We start from the raw sequence: 16,822 nt of genomic DNA on the forward strand, positions 1-16,822 counted from the left end.
GGGGTCTGCAACCCGCGGCTCTAGAGCCGCATATGGCTCTTTAGCACCGCCCTAGTGGCTCCCTGGAGCTTTTTCAAAATTGTATGAAAATGGAAAAAGGTTTCTTTAGGAGTACAGACATGACACAAACATTCTTAACGTTTTCCAATGCTGTAAAAATGTGTAGAATAAATATACAATTTCAACATTCTCTCCAGGATGCGTTGCAGGGAAAATAAACATTTAATCATGAATGCTTATGTATTTGTAGCCTACTTACTTAGTCATTTTGATAGTAGGCTAATATAGCTAATATAGACACTTACTGTTACAGCACGTGTTGCCTTCATTATAAGGCTTATATAAGGCTTTTATTTCTTTGCGGCTCCAGACAGATTTGTTGGTCCAATATGGCTCTTTCAACATTTTGGGTTGCCGACCCCTGCTCTAGTTCTACAATATTCTTGTTGTTTAACAAGTAAATATTGACTGTTCCCAAGGCAGTTATCTCTGATCCAAACATCATTCAACATCACTGTTTTGGTATTGGTTGGCAGAACCAAATAAACATGAAGAATCAGACAACCAGATTTTACTACTATGCACATTCTGAAAACATAAGTACAAGCACTGAGTCACCTTTGAGCATTCTATAGTCATTATCCAGATTCTTTCAGCCTGTTGAGTCAGCTGACTCTGTGTGAGCCCCAGCTGCTAGCATCGGTGGATCCAAGCATCTGTCAGGAGACTCTGCTCAGATGTTTATCACTGCGAGGCCATGGTCTTCTAACTGCAGAAATACAACAGCCAGCCATCCCACGTGCATGACACCGTTTAACTTGAACGTCACTATGGCACCACTACATACAGTAGTAAACCACAGATTCCCTTTGATGTGTGATTCGTCTTTTTTTATGGCTGAGGAAAACCTCAGAGGCAGGGTCCTCCCTTCTCTTATCCAGCTGGCATATGACTTTCAGAACACATTGACCAAAGGCTTGGTGAGCTCACCAGTGAGGAACGCCAGTACACTTGGTGTGAGAATCTGTATAGCGACATTGGTGTACCTGCAATTCATTTACCAAGTGGTGCGTCATGAGAGAGAGAGCAAAGTCAAAGGGCAGTACTGTATGTTGAGCTGCACGTGACTGCTCAACTCTACATGGGAAACACTGAGCTTGCTAACATATAATTAGTTGGTACTATTTTCATTCTGCACAGGCCTCACACTGCACATGGCTGTTTGAACTCTCAGTGCCAGGAAACTCTGAGACTGCGACTTTTGGCTACTACGCTTCAACTTCAACATTAGACTATAGCCAACTTTAGACTAGCCTTCTTGCTGTCAGCAAGGACATATTATCTCACAAATTATTATTCTCCTACTTTTCATTCACTAAGCCTACTCTTCCCAGTCAGTCTTTGCACAACATGGTCATGAAATAATCAAAATATGCACCTCATCATGGAGATTTATGCTGTTACTTTGAGGAAGGTTTCAGTGCACAGTTTATGAAACATTTAAGATTTTGTGCCAACATTTTCCCCATAGGAAAGCAACAACCTACTACACCCATAACAACTGCTTAGCAACAGCGGTATGTCCGATGGCTTTATGATTTGGTCTCACCATGAAATCCAGGCATGACAGAACCATGGGGTGTGAGGAGGAGGAGGAGTAGTGTATAACCTGTCAATCTCTTTCTTAATTTCTTCTATGCAAGCATTCTTGTTCCATGTGTTTGAAAGGGGTTCTCTTGTAGCTTTCTTGTAATGCCTCAAACCTCTGATTAACAGAGGCTGCCTTCTCTATTAATCATACTCTTACTGGACATCTAATGTACTGGCCCTTACTGTGAAGGTGTTGGGGTTTATTGAGCATCTTAAGGTTGGCCGAACGGTCAAGGCTTCAAAGCGTTGTCCGCTAATGGAGTTTTTTGTATTTTATTTACCTCCAAATCATCAAAAGTGTCCGCACAGGATTATTCACTGCATGTGCAAGCCCGGGCAAAAACAATCCAAAAATAAATAAGACTGACAAAAACAAAGTTCCAAATATAGGAAACAACAAATGAAGACACTGCATGTAGCAGGCTAAAACCTTCCATGAAGGCCCTGGCAGCTCTCCCCTGGATGTTGTCCCTGGTTAGCCTCAAGCCGAACTGAACTGTACCTTCACCTGTAGCAGTAGCATGCCTTTTAAACAGGTGAGACAAACCATGACTCAGTCAGTAATTGGTAACTCAATTAACTCAAACACAACTAACCCTGAGTTATCTTACACAATTACTATATACTGTACGTATGTAAAGGAATTCACATGCTACTGACCATGATACTGATATGATACTGACCATGATACTGACATGATACTGACCATGATACTGATATGATACTGACCATGATACTGTCATGATACTGACCATGATACTGATATGATACTGACCATGATACTGTCATGATACTGTCATGATACTGACCATGATACTGTCATGATACTGACCATGATACTGTCATGATACTGACCATGCTATGGAGAAACAATGACCAGTACCTTATAGACATGATGCAGTATCGCTGACCCAGCGGTCCGGGCACCTAGTCTCTAACGTAGGTTCAAGTCCTGATTTTGACGAACTTTGCTGCGATCTTTCCTGTCCTTCTCTACTATAGTATAAACTCTTTAAAAAAAGGTAATTGTAGTATGGGTCTAGTGATCAGTGTTTGCCTTGTAGCCTAATTAAAAAGCATACTGTAAAAGTGAAAATATCGTAAAATACACGTTAGACAAGTTTGTCTTCTGGGTGGGGTGGGGAGGGTGTCTACAATTGATCCATCTGCAAGCTCACAATGTGTTGTGTTGCAACTCGTTGTGACCTTGGCTTGTATATTGGCTATTTTTGGCAAAGATATTCAGAGCCCGAAAACAGGAGGGGCCCTAATATAGAGCCCTGGGGGACTCCGGTCAACAAAGTATAGGGTTTAAGTGGTTAATCTTGCAAGTGTGTCATTATAAACCACACGTCATGCATCTTAATTCACAGCTCAATTTCACCCCACCCTCCCATATTATCCTTTCTGCTCTCAATATGTGTCTTGATTATTAACTTCTTAAGCCCTGTTTTATACATCGTTTTAGTTTTTAGTATTTTTCTTTCTTTCTTTCTTTCTTTTTTTTATGCCAGGTTAAAAGTGGTTTAAAAAAACCTGTGCTCTTCCATGGTTCCTTTATACAGTACATTGTTCTATTACTATTTACTTGAAAAAGGGCAGAAATGAAACAAATTTACACCTGCATTTACCATAGGAGAGTAAATGTAAGGCTAGCACTGTGCCAACAACTAGTGAGTTACGTTGAACAGAGGACTGTCATTCCGGGGACTTTTCAGTGACTTTGAAGTGAAAAGCTGATTTTCCTCTTCCATAAACCCCACGCTGAACATCGTCCAAGTTGCAAACCAAAGCAAACTCCTGGCACCACATCAAAGCAGGGCAAGAAGAGTCTGCTTCACTTCCTCTCCCCGCTGTTTTCACCATCTCTGGAGGTATTAGAGCAAAGACACTACAGGTAGGAGTAGGACAGAGGCTCATGTTCTGAGCAGACACATCTCAACAAGCTTTCTTTGTTTTCAAAGCCTCAGATTTACCGGTGAAATACATCTTTTTGGCGAGTAGTAATGCAGTCATACAACTTGCGGATACGGAGTTTGATGATGGAGTAGGCATGGGATGCAAATAAACATGCAGAGGAACCTCACTTAGAAACCATTTCTTTTAAAGGGCTGAGGTGAGATTTATTTCAAATATAATGTAAAATAGTTGCCTCTTTCTTCTGAACTGCATCTGAAACACAGCTGGTGAAACTCAATAGATTTATCAGTTATCTGTCTATTTACACTATCTACACTATCTAGATCAGGGGTCTTCAACAGGGGGTCCAGGACCCCTAGGGGGTCCTCAGAGTTACCACAGGGAGTCCTCCAAAACCTTTGTGTGATAGAAACTATTTTTTTCTCCTTTTTTATATTAACCACTTGAACCTTATAGCGTCCATATTCTGAGAAATGTAGTCCAAAAATAGCAGATCTACAAGCTCACAACGCCTCGCGGGGGTAAAAAAAAGAAAAAAGCACCAGACGCAACATGTATTAAATGATGGTATTACATAATGACAGTAGTGCAATTATAATAGATAGCATTTTATTTAAATTTAAGAAATTGACAAGCACTCATCAATCAACAATCAACATATTAAAACATTTGTGCCATCTGTTCAATCAAGCTCACATGATGGCGCCTTAAAATAAATACTTTTAAAAAGGAAATAATACATACAGAATATATGAGATTCAAACCACGCGGACAGATGAATTATCCAAATGTCCAAGAGATGAGAGGGAGTGAAAATTCCCAAAGTCAACCCCCGACTCTCCAACGAAAAAATGTATAAAACATTGAAGTATTTTAAAAATACAGAATCTTACAAAAAGTTTCATTTTCTTTACTTCTTTAAATCACTGTAAAATATCAGCTGGTATTATAATAAGAACCCAGGAATTTCCATGTATAATAAAAAGACAGAGAATGTGCTTCTGTTTCTTTTTTTTCTCCTTTTTTTTTAAACATTAGTATTCACATACATTATGAATGTACTGTATAATCAGAGACCTCCAGCTCGCTGATGGTTGTGTGATGTAGGATGAGGTGTATTGCACAAGACTGCTTCTCCCCCCTTCCAACCAGTGCAGACAGCCCAATGCGTGCTGAGCTGAAAATACACTAGTGACTGGTTGACAGGTGCAGTCATTCTCTAGACACCAAAAAAAGGGAAACATCCGCGATCACAAAATAAACTTCCAGCCCTCTGGCCTTTGTCAGTGTTTAGCTGTTTGACTGCGGCTATGCATTACAATAAGTATTTAAACTTATTTCGTGAGTGTGGACATTCCCTTTTTTTAATTGAATGTTTCACCACTTCGCCCCTATCCAAAAATGTTAAATAGTGGACCTATAAGCTCACAACACCACACGCTGTGAACTTGTAGATTGGCTATTTTTGAAATATCTTTTTACATTTCTGAAAGTTTTCAGGTTGAAGGTGGTTAATAATCTGCACACGTTATGAATACAAGTCTTGTGAGTTGAGCGTGCCAATCCTTTGCACCACTCTCTAGACACCCCCATGTTTGCAGAATGACCACAACATTAGCCATGTTTCAATCAGTCCCTTAATAGCATCCATGCGCAGGCTCTGTAAAACAATCCCCTTCACAGCCGAGAGTTCCTATCAAATCCACTGGGTTTTGAGGATATAGTGTCAACGATGTTCACATTTTCTGTGTATAAAAACAACTTTGTTCCATTCAACAGTTCCTCCATTGCAGAAATGACAAAACGTCATCAAGGGGAGAGGATTTCAAGAATACAGGTTAGGTTACAGTACAAAAACGTGGTCCGAGTGGTAGCACATGAAGCATGCACGTGTTGATAATATAGCTCCCCAACCCTCATGCCAAGACATGTAAAAAGGCCACATGGCTTTTCCTTCACTCTTAAATGCACACGTATTCCGATAAGTATGAGTGTCTTGGTCTGCTCTACCAATCTAAAGACCAACAAAGGTGCTTTTCTATTGGTGGACTCGACAACAGATGAACTGCCTCAAAGGATAATAGATGTGTGTGTTTGTTTGGTACATCATAAGTTCCTTAAAGTATTATGAACTGGACCAAACTGCAATACACAGACTCGAGCACTGTTGTAGCTCTGGAGCAGTAACTATAAGAGACAGATCCATAATTTTAAAGGTAGTTTGTGCACACATATCTCACCAGTAATCTCTTACCAAGGGCTTTATGTGTTTTTAAAGAATGACAGGGAGTATACTAGAAGTACATGTAAACAAAAGGCAGTTGGGTTTGAGCCGAGTCTGCTGAGCTTCATTGTAAATCGATCAAGGTGATTAATAAATGCCATTTAGACCTGGAACGCAAATCTGTGTCACTCTAGATTTGAACCACTTTAACTTTTAAGCATTTTATGCTTTAACTATTAAAAAAATAGCACATATACAAGCTCAAAGCGCTGCAAGCTTGTAGATCTGCTATTTAAAAAAAAAAAAAAAAAAAAAAAACTATAAAATGTGTGCAAGTCTTTGAATATGTTGACACGATTCTATAAAGGTCTTCTAAATCCTTCTTCTAAATCAGAGGTTCTCAAACGTTTTCATGTCAAGGACCCCCAAAATTACACATATTTTGCCGTGGACCCCCATCTCAAGATATGTTGATCCAGGGACTGCCAGAAGCAGAAATGTGAGTTACAAAAGTTTGCTTTGAAAATACATATTCAAAGATTTTGCACACATTTTCAAAAATAGATCTACAAGCTCGCAGCGCGGCACTCAGTGCTATTCTTTCCATAGCTAAAGCATAAAATAATTCCAGGTCTTAATGGGTCAAATGACACTTCTTTTCCAGATTCCAAATTTGTTCCATTGTAAGTGCAAAGGCCTTTCCAAGCCATGTCACTCATTCCATCTCCATCTTTCCATTGTCTTTTATAGTACTGCAGAAACCAAAAAATATATATAACTTAAGATAAACTCTCTAGGCACTGTTGATTTCCAAGGCTTTTTGTTGCAGAATGGGGTAAAAGTAAAATAAAATAAAAATAAAAATATGAAAAAAAAGGGATGGGAGCGTGATGGTTCTGCAGACCAAACGCATGTTTTCCTCCATGGCAGATCAAGGTCCTCCAGTCCAGTCAGCCAACCCTACCACACAGACTAGTGCCAATTGTTCTACAGAGGACACGGCTGTAAGGAAAGAACGTTTCTCAAGGATAAGTGTGTATGTAGATGTTTTCAAGGTTAAGTGTCAGTTCCGATCTTAAACCTCTCTTTCTCCTTCATTGTAAAAAAAAAAGGTGGGGGGTAAAAAAGAAAAGGTGAAGGGTCTCGATCAGGCCCATTCAACCCATTATCTTCTGTGGTATCTCTATTGAAGCCTTTAAGAAGATGCAGTTGTCACGGATGTAGTTCCTCTTCTTGACCTCGTCGTGAGAGATGAACTTGGGGTAGCCAAAGCCCAGGGTGCTCTCGTCCAGCGAGTTGCGGCTGCTGCAGGGTTTCTGGAAGTTCTTCCAGTTGGGGTCGGGGTTGAAGGTCTCAGTGATGTGCTGGGGCTTGGAGAGGGACGGGTCGCTCTGGTCCATGATGGAGAAGGTCACCTTGTAGGAGAAGGGCCACTCCAGCAGGTTGTCGTACTCTCCGGGCAGCACGCGGATGTAAATGGACAAGTGAGAGCCCTCCCCGCTGCCGTTGCCATTCAGGAAGGCGGACACCTGGAGCTTGTATCCGTAGCGGTGGGTGTAGAAGGGCGGGCTGAAGAACTCGTGGTTGTTCCGCAGCTTGGCCTCCTGGAGTTTGCGGGAGTAGTCGCTGAGCTTCCAGATGAGCACCCCGTCGTGGCTGACGGACAGCTCCTCCATCTCTCTCCGCAGCTCCAGGATCTCCTGCCGCTGGCGGCCAACCAGGTTACACATCATGGTCAGGTGGGCTTTGGTGGTGTCCTCCAGGTGACGACCAACCGCCAACTTAGGGCACTGCGAGAGAGAAAGAGAGCAAGGTGTGATTGGTCAGAGCCGCTGTATATGAAATGAGTGGGGGACACTATAGCAGTGGTTCCCAAACCTTTCAGGTCGAGATCCAAAAGACAGAGAATAGACGTTTGCCTAGGACCCAAACTAGTGAAAATAGCAGATCTAAAGCGCACAACGCGGCGCAAAGCTTGTAGATCGGCTATTTTCACTACTTCTTAATTATTATTATGTTTCATTTATGGAATTTCTTAGATTTGTTTGTTTTGTTTCAAAATATATAGAATTATTATTTAAAAAATAAATTATACATCTTTTAAAATGTATATATTTTTTAAATGTAGGAAAAGAAAATGGGATTTTTGAGACCCATAAAAATGTGTCCCGAGCCAGTGCACTATAGCACTGAATGCCATTGAGCCACGCTTTATAGGTACACACATCTCTATTACTTGTTAGCATGTGCAAAAAAAAAAAATGTTGTATGTGGAGATCAGCTGTACGCTCTCCCATACTCTGTTTACTGTGCAGGCAGGATATCTGCTGTACATGCTTGGCCACAATGTAAATGCTATACATCGAGAATTTCAGAAGACTTATAATTATGCAGAACTGAGGACACAAAATGTCATGCTCATCTGCGTCTCCCCGCCCAGTACTGGGCTACGTTTTCCTCCAGTGTCAAAAACAGACAAAAATGTGCCATCAGAATTCGTAAGTATCACTCATTAGAACACACCCTACAGGCACAAGACAATTTTTTAGAAGAATCACAGTTTTTTCTTGCTGAGTAGAGATACAAATGAGATAATTTTGTAAAGAAGAAAAACAATCCAACAGCACAACAATACAACCAACAGAGATACACAGAAAACAAGCTAAGTACATCAACAACAAATCTACCGTGGGAAAAAAATCTATAAATAAAGGAATATGTAATAAACATTACAGGACATTGAAGTGCAAAAATCTTACCCTGTGTTTGCACCCGGCATCTTTGAAGGGGCACAGAACAAGGGCACTGCCACAGTTGTCCTTAACATGGTTAGCCAGATCCTCTCTGGCAATGTTGGGTGTGCCACACTGGTTTGGACACTGGACAGGAAACCGAGGGCAGTGATACTGGTGGTTCTGGAGGGGAGACAGACAGAGACAGTGTCCAATATGTGCAATAATGAGTGAATACATGAGCGATTTAATTACCAATCAGTTTATTGCTAAATGCTATTTAATGGTTGGAACATATAAGCTTGCGTTAAACTCATAAAAACAAGCCATATGAGACTGAGATATAATCTCTGGTCCTTGAATAACTACTCTGCCAATGTACAGGATGTGTGTACAGTTATTCTCCTAGGGGAGAACCTTGCCAGCAAAGATACACAGCAGCATACATATATAGTAAACATGCATGGTTGCCACAAGCTACTGACACCTTCAATGCCAGCATTTCTACTGCCATGGACCCTGTACAAACCTGACATTTCTCTATCACCTATGTGAGATTACATAGGTATACACTAAAATATTGTGTTAATTTAACTCTTACAAATGTAATAAAATTGACCTTGTAGTTACATTATTACACTCTCAAGACTTATACATGGATACATTAAAGGACAACCTTGTTTTTTTACAACAAGGGTTCATATTTTAGATTATAATTAGAGAAAAGAAAAAGTGAGTGTTAAAATGTTTTCATTTGGTTCCTTCTATTGTTTTACCGTGCTAAAATGTGGGGCATGCGTACGCATGGGGGCATGCATACAAGTGGCTAAATATGTTCTTTTTAGACACAATAAGCCAGCAGTTTCTTTATTGCTATTTACAGTAACACTTCTAGCCCCCATAAGTCACATCCAACCATGAAAGGTTGCGTTGTATCTTGGGAATGGGCTTATTCTGTGTAAAAGGACATATTTTGCCACTTGCACGCATGCCCCAAACCACTGAAATAAGAATCTCTAAAACAATAGAAAGAAGTAAATGAAATAATTTTAACGCTCATCTTTTATATTCTTTAATTACAATCTAAATTAAAGCTGCAAGCAGCGATGACCGGGCCCTCGCAGCTCTACCCACGTCACAAGGGGCAGCAGCCAATCATAAGGACTCTTAATCAAGTCATATGACATCAGCCACAACTCTCTTCGACAAACGGTTGATGAGTAATAGCCAAAAAAAGGAACAATCAAGTTTCGGCCAATCAGAAGAGGGGGCGGGGCTAAGTTAAACCAATTAAGGTGAAGGACTCTTAGTCAAGTCATATGACACCAGCCCCAACTCTGTACGACAAACGGTTGATGAGTAATAGCCAAAAAAAGGAACAATCAAGTTTTGGCCAATCAGAAGAGGGGCGGGGCTTAGTTAAACCAATTAAGGTGAAGGACTCTTAGTCAAGTCATATGACACCAGCCCCAACTCTGTACGACAAACGGTTGATGAGTAATAGCCAAAAAAAGGAACAATCAAGTTTCGGCCAATCAGAAGAGGGGGCGGGGCTAAGTAAAACCAATTAAAGTAAAGGACTCTTAATCAAGTCATATGACGCAACCCACGCCTCTGTACGACAAACGGTTCATGAGTTAGAGAGGCACTTCCTGTTTGGCGAAGGGCACTTCCTGTTTGGCAAAGGCAGTTTGACGCTTCGCCACGGACACGCCGTTTTACGAAAACTCACGATTTTGATAACTTTTCATCGTTAAGGTGTCTTGTGTACGCTGAGCGTATTCGAAGTTGATCCGATTAAAGCCCTAGGAGGAGTTCGTTAAATTGCGACCTGTGAAAACGGCCAAAAATGCGCCAAAACGCCACTAATTAGTCAAAATGGCTGACTTCCTGTTTGGTTTCGGACGTGGCGCCAAGAGACTTTTTTGTGAGTCCGGACATGATACAGATGTGTACCGATTTTCGTACATGTAGGTGAAACCGTATGGTGGGGCTTGAGGCACGAAGTTTTGTAGGGGGCGCTATTGAGCCATTAGGCCACGCCCCCTTTTGATTTTTTTTAAATACGCAAATTTTCGCCACTTGTGATGTGTGTGCAAAGTTGCACAACTTTTGGAGTACGTTTTGCGGCTCAAAAACGCGATTTATTCGGGGGAATAATAATAAGAAGAAGAATTAAAGCTGCAAGCAGCGATGACCGGGCCCTCGCAGCTCTACCCACGTCACAAAGGGCAGCAGTTACACTATTACACTTATTGCCCTTTTACACTTATTGCCCTATTACACTATTACACTTATTACACTATTACACTATTACACTTATTGCACTATTACACTATTACACTTATTACACTATTACACTTATTGTGCTATAACACTATTACACTTATTACACTATTACACTATTACACTTATTACACTATTACACGATTACACTATTAGACTTATTGCGCTATTACACTATTACACTATTACACTTATTACACTATTAAACTTATTACACTATTACATTATTACACTATTACACTTATTACACTATTACACTTATTACATTATTACACTATTACACTAATTGCGCTATTACACTATTACACTTATTACACTATTACACTTATTACACTATTACACGATTACACTATTACACTTATTGCGCTATAACACTATTACACTATTACACTTATTACACTATTATACTTATTGCGCTATTACACTATTACACTTATTACACTATTACACTATTACACTATTACACTTATTACACTATTACACTTATTGTGCTATTACACTATTACACTTATTGTGCTATTACACTATTACACTTATTGCGCTATTACAATATTACACTATTACACTATTACACTTATTACACTATTACACTTATTACACTATTACACTATTACACTATTACACTTATTATACTATTACACTTATTGCGCTATTACACTATTACACTTATTACACTATTACACTATTACACTTATTACACTATTACACTTATTACACTTATTACACTATTACACTTATTACACTATTACACTTATTGCGCTATTACAGTTATTACACCTAGACACAGTTACACTATTGCACTTATTACAAACCATTGAAAAGATAGCAAATAGGAACTATCAATAATCGACCAATCAGAAGAGGGGGCGGGGCTAAGTTAAACCAATTAAGGTGAAGGACCCTTAGTCAAGTCATATGATACCAGCCACAACTCTGTACGATAAACGGTTGATGAGTAACAGCCAAAAAAACGAACAATCAAGTTTCGGCCAATCAGAAGAGGGGGCGGGGCTTAGTTAAACCAATTAAGGTGAAGGACTCTTAGTCAAGTCATATGATACCAACCACAACTCTGTACGATAAACGGTTGATGAGTAACAGCCAATAAAAGGAACAATCAAGTATGGACCAATCAGAAGAGGGGGCACTTCCTGTTTGGTGAAGGAAGTTTGGCGCTTCGCCACGGGCACGCCGTTTTACGAAAACTCACGATTTTGATAACTTTTTATCGTTAAGGTGTCTTGAGTATGCCGAGCGAATGTGAAGTTGATCCGATTAACTCCATAGGAGGAGTTCGTTAAAGTGCGACCCGTGAAAACGGCCAAAAATGCGCCAAAATGCCACTAATTAGTCAAAATGGCTGACTTCCTGTTTGGTTTCGGACATGGCGCCAAGAGACTTTTTTGTGAGTCCGGACATGATACAGGTGTGTACCGACTTTCGTACTTGTAGGTGAAACCGTATAGTGGGGCTGTTGCGTTGAAATTTTGTAGGGGGCGCTGTTGCGCCATTAGGCCACGCCCCCTTTACATTTTTTTGAATTACGTAATTTTTCGCCACTTGTGATGTGCGTGCAACGTTGCGCAACTTTTGGAGTACGTTTTGCGCCTCAAAAACACGATTTACTTTCGGGAAAATAAGAATAATCTTTGCAAATACAATAGGGTCCTCACACACTGTGTGCTCGGGCCCTAATAATCTTTACGATTACAATAGGGTCCTCACACACTGTGTGTGCTCGGGCCCTAAATATGAACCCTTGTTGTAAAAAACTAAAGTTGTTCTTTAAAACTGCAGATTGTATTGTGTATAAAGACAAATGTGAGAGAAGTACTTTGGACACTGGCAACCTGCCTTTCAAATGTCAGAGCCCGGGCACTGACGTGGATTTCAATGATGAGAGAACGTGTCCACTTAGGTTGAACAGGATTAGGAAACTGAATTGTCTGGTAAGACATTCTGGCACATATTTAGCATTTGGCAGTGTCGACCAAAAAAAGGGTCAACTCCTGTATAACTGACCTGGATTGTGTCGAAGACAAACTCCTTGCCGCAGTACTTGCAGGGCTGTGTGCGTTTGGGGCACTCGGCCATGCTGTGTTGGGACAGGAGACGCCGCATCATCCTCGCCCCGCATTTATTCTCACAATACACACTCTCCTGAGGACAGATGCCCTGATGGTTCTGAGAGAGAGAGAGAGGGAAAGGGTCAAACAATCCATTTGGCGCACTCAAAGATGGGACGATATGAACATTACATATCACGATTATTGTGAAAAAATAAATTGCAATTTACGATATTATCGCCATAATCAAAATATCCCCAACATCCATTATCTTGGGGCAGAACATTTGCCAAAAAAAGCAGATCTACAAGTTCACAACGGTATAGATTTGGTAGAGAGTGAAAAAAGACTGTATCAAGTACGTATATTATAAGTATGTTTTACCAATAGAGGGCTTAAATGGTACTGGATATGCAGCTCGGAAAATAAAAGGTGAATTGATCCCAGTGCATGACGGAGGTCGATATCACGATATTATCGTCCCATCCCTAGGCGCACTGTGACATCACTGACTGCTGTTGTGAGTTATCCCTCGAAAATCAAGCCAACATTCATGTTTTCTTTCCTTGTTTTAATATTCAAAATTAGAATCTTTCTTGAAATGATGGGTGCGTGTGCATTAATAAATGGCTGTATGCGATGAATACGGCTGCTCCACAAAACAAAACAAAATCTGAATGTGAACTAATGCCTTATCATTGAACAAAATAACTCGTACTGTAAGAGAACTGGGGCTTTATAATGATGTGTATATAACAATTAAGTCTAAAAGTGAGAATTTCTACATAAAGGCCAGAGGCTTAAAGCCTATACTTAGTTGATAGGGTCCCCAAGGGCAGGGGTGAGATGCCGTGGGCTCGGCGAGCCCACACTTATTTTGCTGCACGCACACGCGCCTCATATGCACACACTAATTAACAATAAAAACAGCGTGCGCGCATGACGTCATGAATTTAGAGGACCCACACTTCTAAAATCCATATCACGCCAATGCCCAAGGGCAATGTGCTAGTCGCCCTCTTGTTTTTGCTCTACATGAAATATCTTAACCAGAAATAGTCGATCTACAAACTCACAATGCATCGCGTTGTGAGCTTGTAGACTAACTATTTTCGCTCCCCAAAACACAGATGCTAGGGTTCAAGTGGTTAATGAGCTCTAGGATACAGAGGACAGTGTGCATAGGGTAAGAATGGGACCAATTGAGGTGTTAGTGATATTCTATCTATAGAATCCCCACAAGTAAACCACATACAGCATGAAAGGACAAGTTAAATCTCCTCTCCTTATGCCAACACACATGATGTTAGTGACACACTGTAGTGGGAGTCAGTGACATCACTGGAATGGGTTTCTGAATGCAGTTCACATAGGAAGTCTTTCATACAGGCGCAGGTATGAAAATAACGTGGCCTTAGAGAAGTTGTTTACTTCAAAACCCTCACTGGGTTCCAACAGAGAGAGAGAGAGAGAGAGAGAGAGAGAGAGAGAGAGAGAAAAGTGGTACTTGGTATTTACCTCGTAGGCCTCGCCGGTGAACTCACTGCCACAGAACTCACACTTGACCTTCCGCTTGGGGCAGTCATGCTGCAAGTGGTCGGGTAGGTCGCGGCGTGTCAGCTTGATGGAGCAGCGATTGGGGCAGGGGATCACATTGAAGGCGCAGGTTGTAAAGTGACCCTGATGGGGGGGAAATAGAGGTAAATATGTGTCATAAGCCAGTTAAAACACCTTTTAGGCCAGGGGTCTTCAACAGGGGGTCTGAGATCCCTAGGGGGTCCTTAGAGTTACTACAGGGGGTCCTCCAAATCTTTGCGTGATAGAAACTTTTTTTTTATATTAACCACTTGAACCCTAGCGTCCATATTCAGAGAACTTTAGCCAAAAATAGCAGATCTACTGTACAAGCTCACAACGCCTCGTGCTGCGAGCTATCTTGAGCTTGTAGATCGGCTATTTTTGGCAAAGAGCTTTGGTGTAGAGGGGAAAAAGAACAGACTAAGTACAGAGTGAAAGGTCAAGTTTATTAAGAATTGACGGTTCAATTGGTTAAATAACTGAAAACACAAACTGACATGATTCCAAAATACACTGATGATTACAAGTGCTGTCAAAAGATGAAACTATATGGAAACAGGTTGTGGGGGTCCCTGCTTCATCTCTCTCTCAACTAAGGGGTCCCTGGCCTGAAAACGTTTTGAAGACCCCTGTTTTAGGCCACAAGATGACACACAACATCTACAACCAAGGTGAATAAAGGTCGGTGTTTTTAGGGGATCTATCTTGCACGCCGCCTAAACTTTTTTTTTTTATATTTTGAAAAACATCAATCTACAAGCTCACAACGTGTCAATGTAGCTCTAGGTCTATATTACATTCTCTCATCCTAAGATGCAATAATGAAAAAGAAAAGCAACTCTTGCCACTGTGTGCGATCCATTTCCTATACATTGTTGATGATCTAATAGGACACCGCACCAGCCAAGTCAGAGTTTACAGAGAACCAAGAAATGATCAAACCGTGTTACCTCGGGTGTCCCAATGTTATAGCCAGTGGTTATAGCACATACGCTATGGGCTCTAATGTCAGTGAGTCCCCGGTTTGATTCCCAGTCAGCCATTTACTGCCACTCTCTCTCCATTATACATCTATCTAGGGCTGTCACGATATGACATTTTACATGACGATTAATTGTCACTCAAATACTGGACAACTGAATTTCCCCCTTGGGATAATAAAGGTATCTATCTATCTATCTATCTAATAATTGGCGATTAACGATTTAATTGTGTTTTTGTCGTTGATAATTACATTTCTGTTTGGCTTTTAGGCTTTGAAGTTGCATATGGCAGATATGACACATAACCTAAACACACAAATAAATTACTGACATATTTGACAACTTACTACTTAAAAAATAACATTGATAGTGGAAATAGCCGATCTACAAGCTCACAACGCGTTGTGAGCTTGTAGATCTGCTATTTCCACTATTTCTGACATTTTTCAACATTCACGATTATGACGATAAAATAATTGTGACAGCCCTACATCTATCAAATAAAGGATCAGAAATGCCCTGGAAAATAACTCTTGTTACCTGGAGCTGTTTCATCTGGCCTGTCCACCGGCAGCCCTCCTCACTGTGGATGCAACGGATGGGCAGCGCTAGGATCTGCTGCTCCAGCTCTGGGTCTGGGTAGATCTGAGGAATAACAGAGGGCAGGGGTTGAGTCTTCCATTCCATTGACGATAAGTGATATTATCGTATCGTGGAGATTTCATTTATCGTGATATATATCGTCCTCCGTCATGCACTGGGATCAATTCATCTTTTATTTGCCGAGCAGCATTATTCTGTACCATTTAAACCCTCTATTGGTAAAATGTACTTATAATATACTGTTCGTACTTGATAGTCTTTTTTTTACTCCCTGTCCCTACCAAATCTCTTTGCCAAAAAATAGCCGAACTACAAGCTCACAACGCGTCGCAATGCGACGCGTTGTGAGCTTGTAGATCTGCTATTTTTTGGCTAATGTTCCCCCCCAGGATAATGGATGTTGGGAATATTCTGATTATCGCGATAATATCGTAAATCGCGATTTCTTTGGTCACAATAATCATGATATGACATTTTCATATCGTCCCATCCCTAGCACTGACTAACACCTTTTAACTAACCACATGAACCTAGCATCCCTGTTGTGGGTAAATATGTCATAATAGGCAAACATTCAGCAAAAGTAGGAGAATATTTACGTTGCAACGTGTGGTTAGGATGTAGGTTCTCCTATTTTCACTAATAGCATTTCTAAAACGATGTGTTTTATTAATTACAGAGTCAAATGTGATGCACAGTGGACATTCTGAATATTTGTCATCGTTATTATGAGATTATGTTGGAAAAATGAATGAGTTCAAGCGTATGTGGGGAGAATGA

At 40.6% G+C, this 16,822-nt stretch overlaps 1 protein-coding gene across 1 annotated transcript in view; it reads right to left on the reverse strand.

Annotated features, from left to right (window-relative positions):
* Nucleotides 1-4,172: 4,172 nt before the first annotated feature.
* traf4a (tnf receptor-associated factor 4a) overlaps nt 4,173-16,822 on the reverse strand; it is a 39,441-nt gene continuing 26,791 nt past the window's right edge. Inside the window, exons 3-7 of the mRNA XM_080731347.1 lie at nt 15,980-16,084; nt 14,397-14,558; nt 12,835-12,996; nt 8,554-8,709; nt 4,173-7,584 (exon numbers count right to left, since the gene is read on the reverse strand). Coding sequence (XP_080587473.1) covers nt 6,952-7,584; nt 8,554-8,709; nt 12,835-12,996; nt 14,397-14,558; nt 15,980-16,084 — 1,218 coding nt within the window. The 3' untranslated portion in view covers nt 4,173-6,951. The remainder of the gene's footprint in view (nt 7,585-8,553; nt 8,710-12,834; nt 12,997-14,396; nt 14,559-15,979; nt 16,085-16,822) is intronic.

This window comes from Nannobrachium achirus (assembly GCF_963921795.1).
Source record: "Nannobrachium achirus genome assembly, chromosome: 8".
Lineage (NCBI taxonomy): Eukaryota > Metazoa > Chordata > Actinopteri > Myctophiformes > Myctophidae > Nannobrachium > Nannobrachium achirus.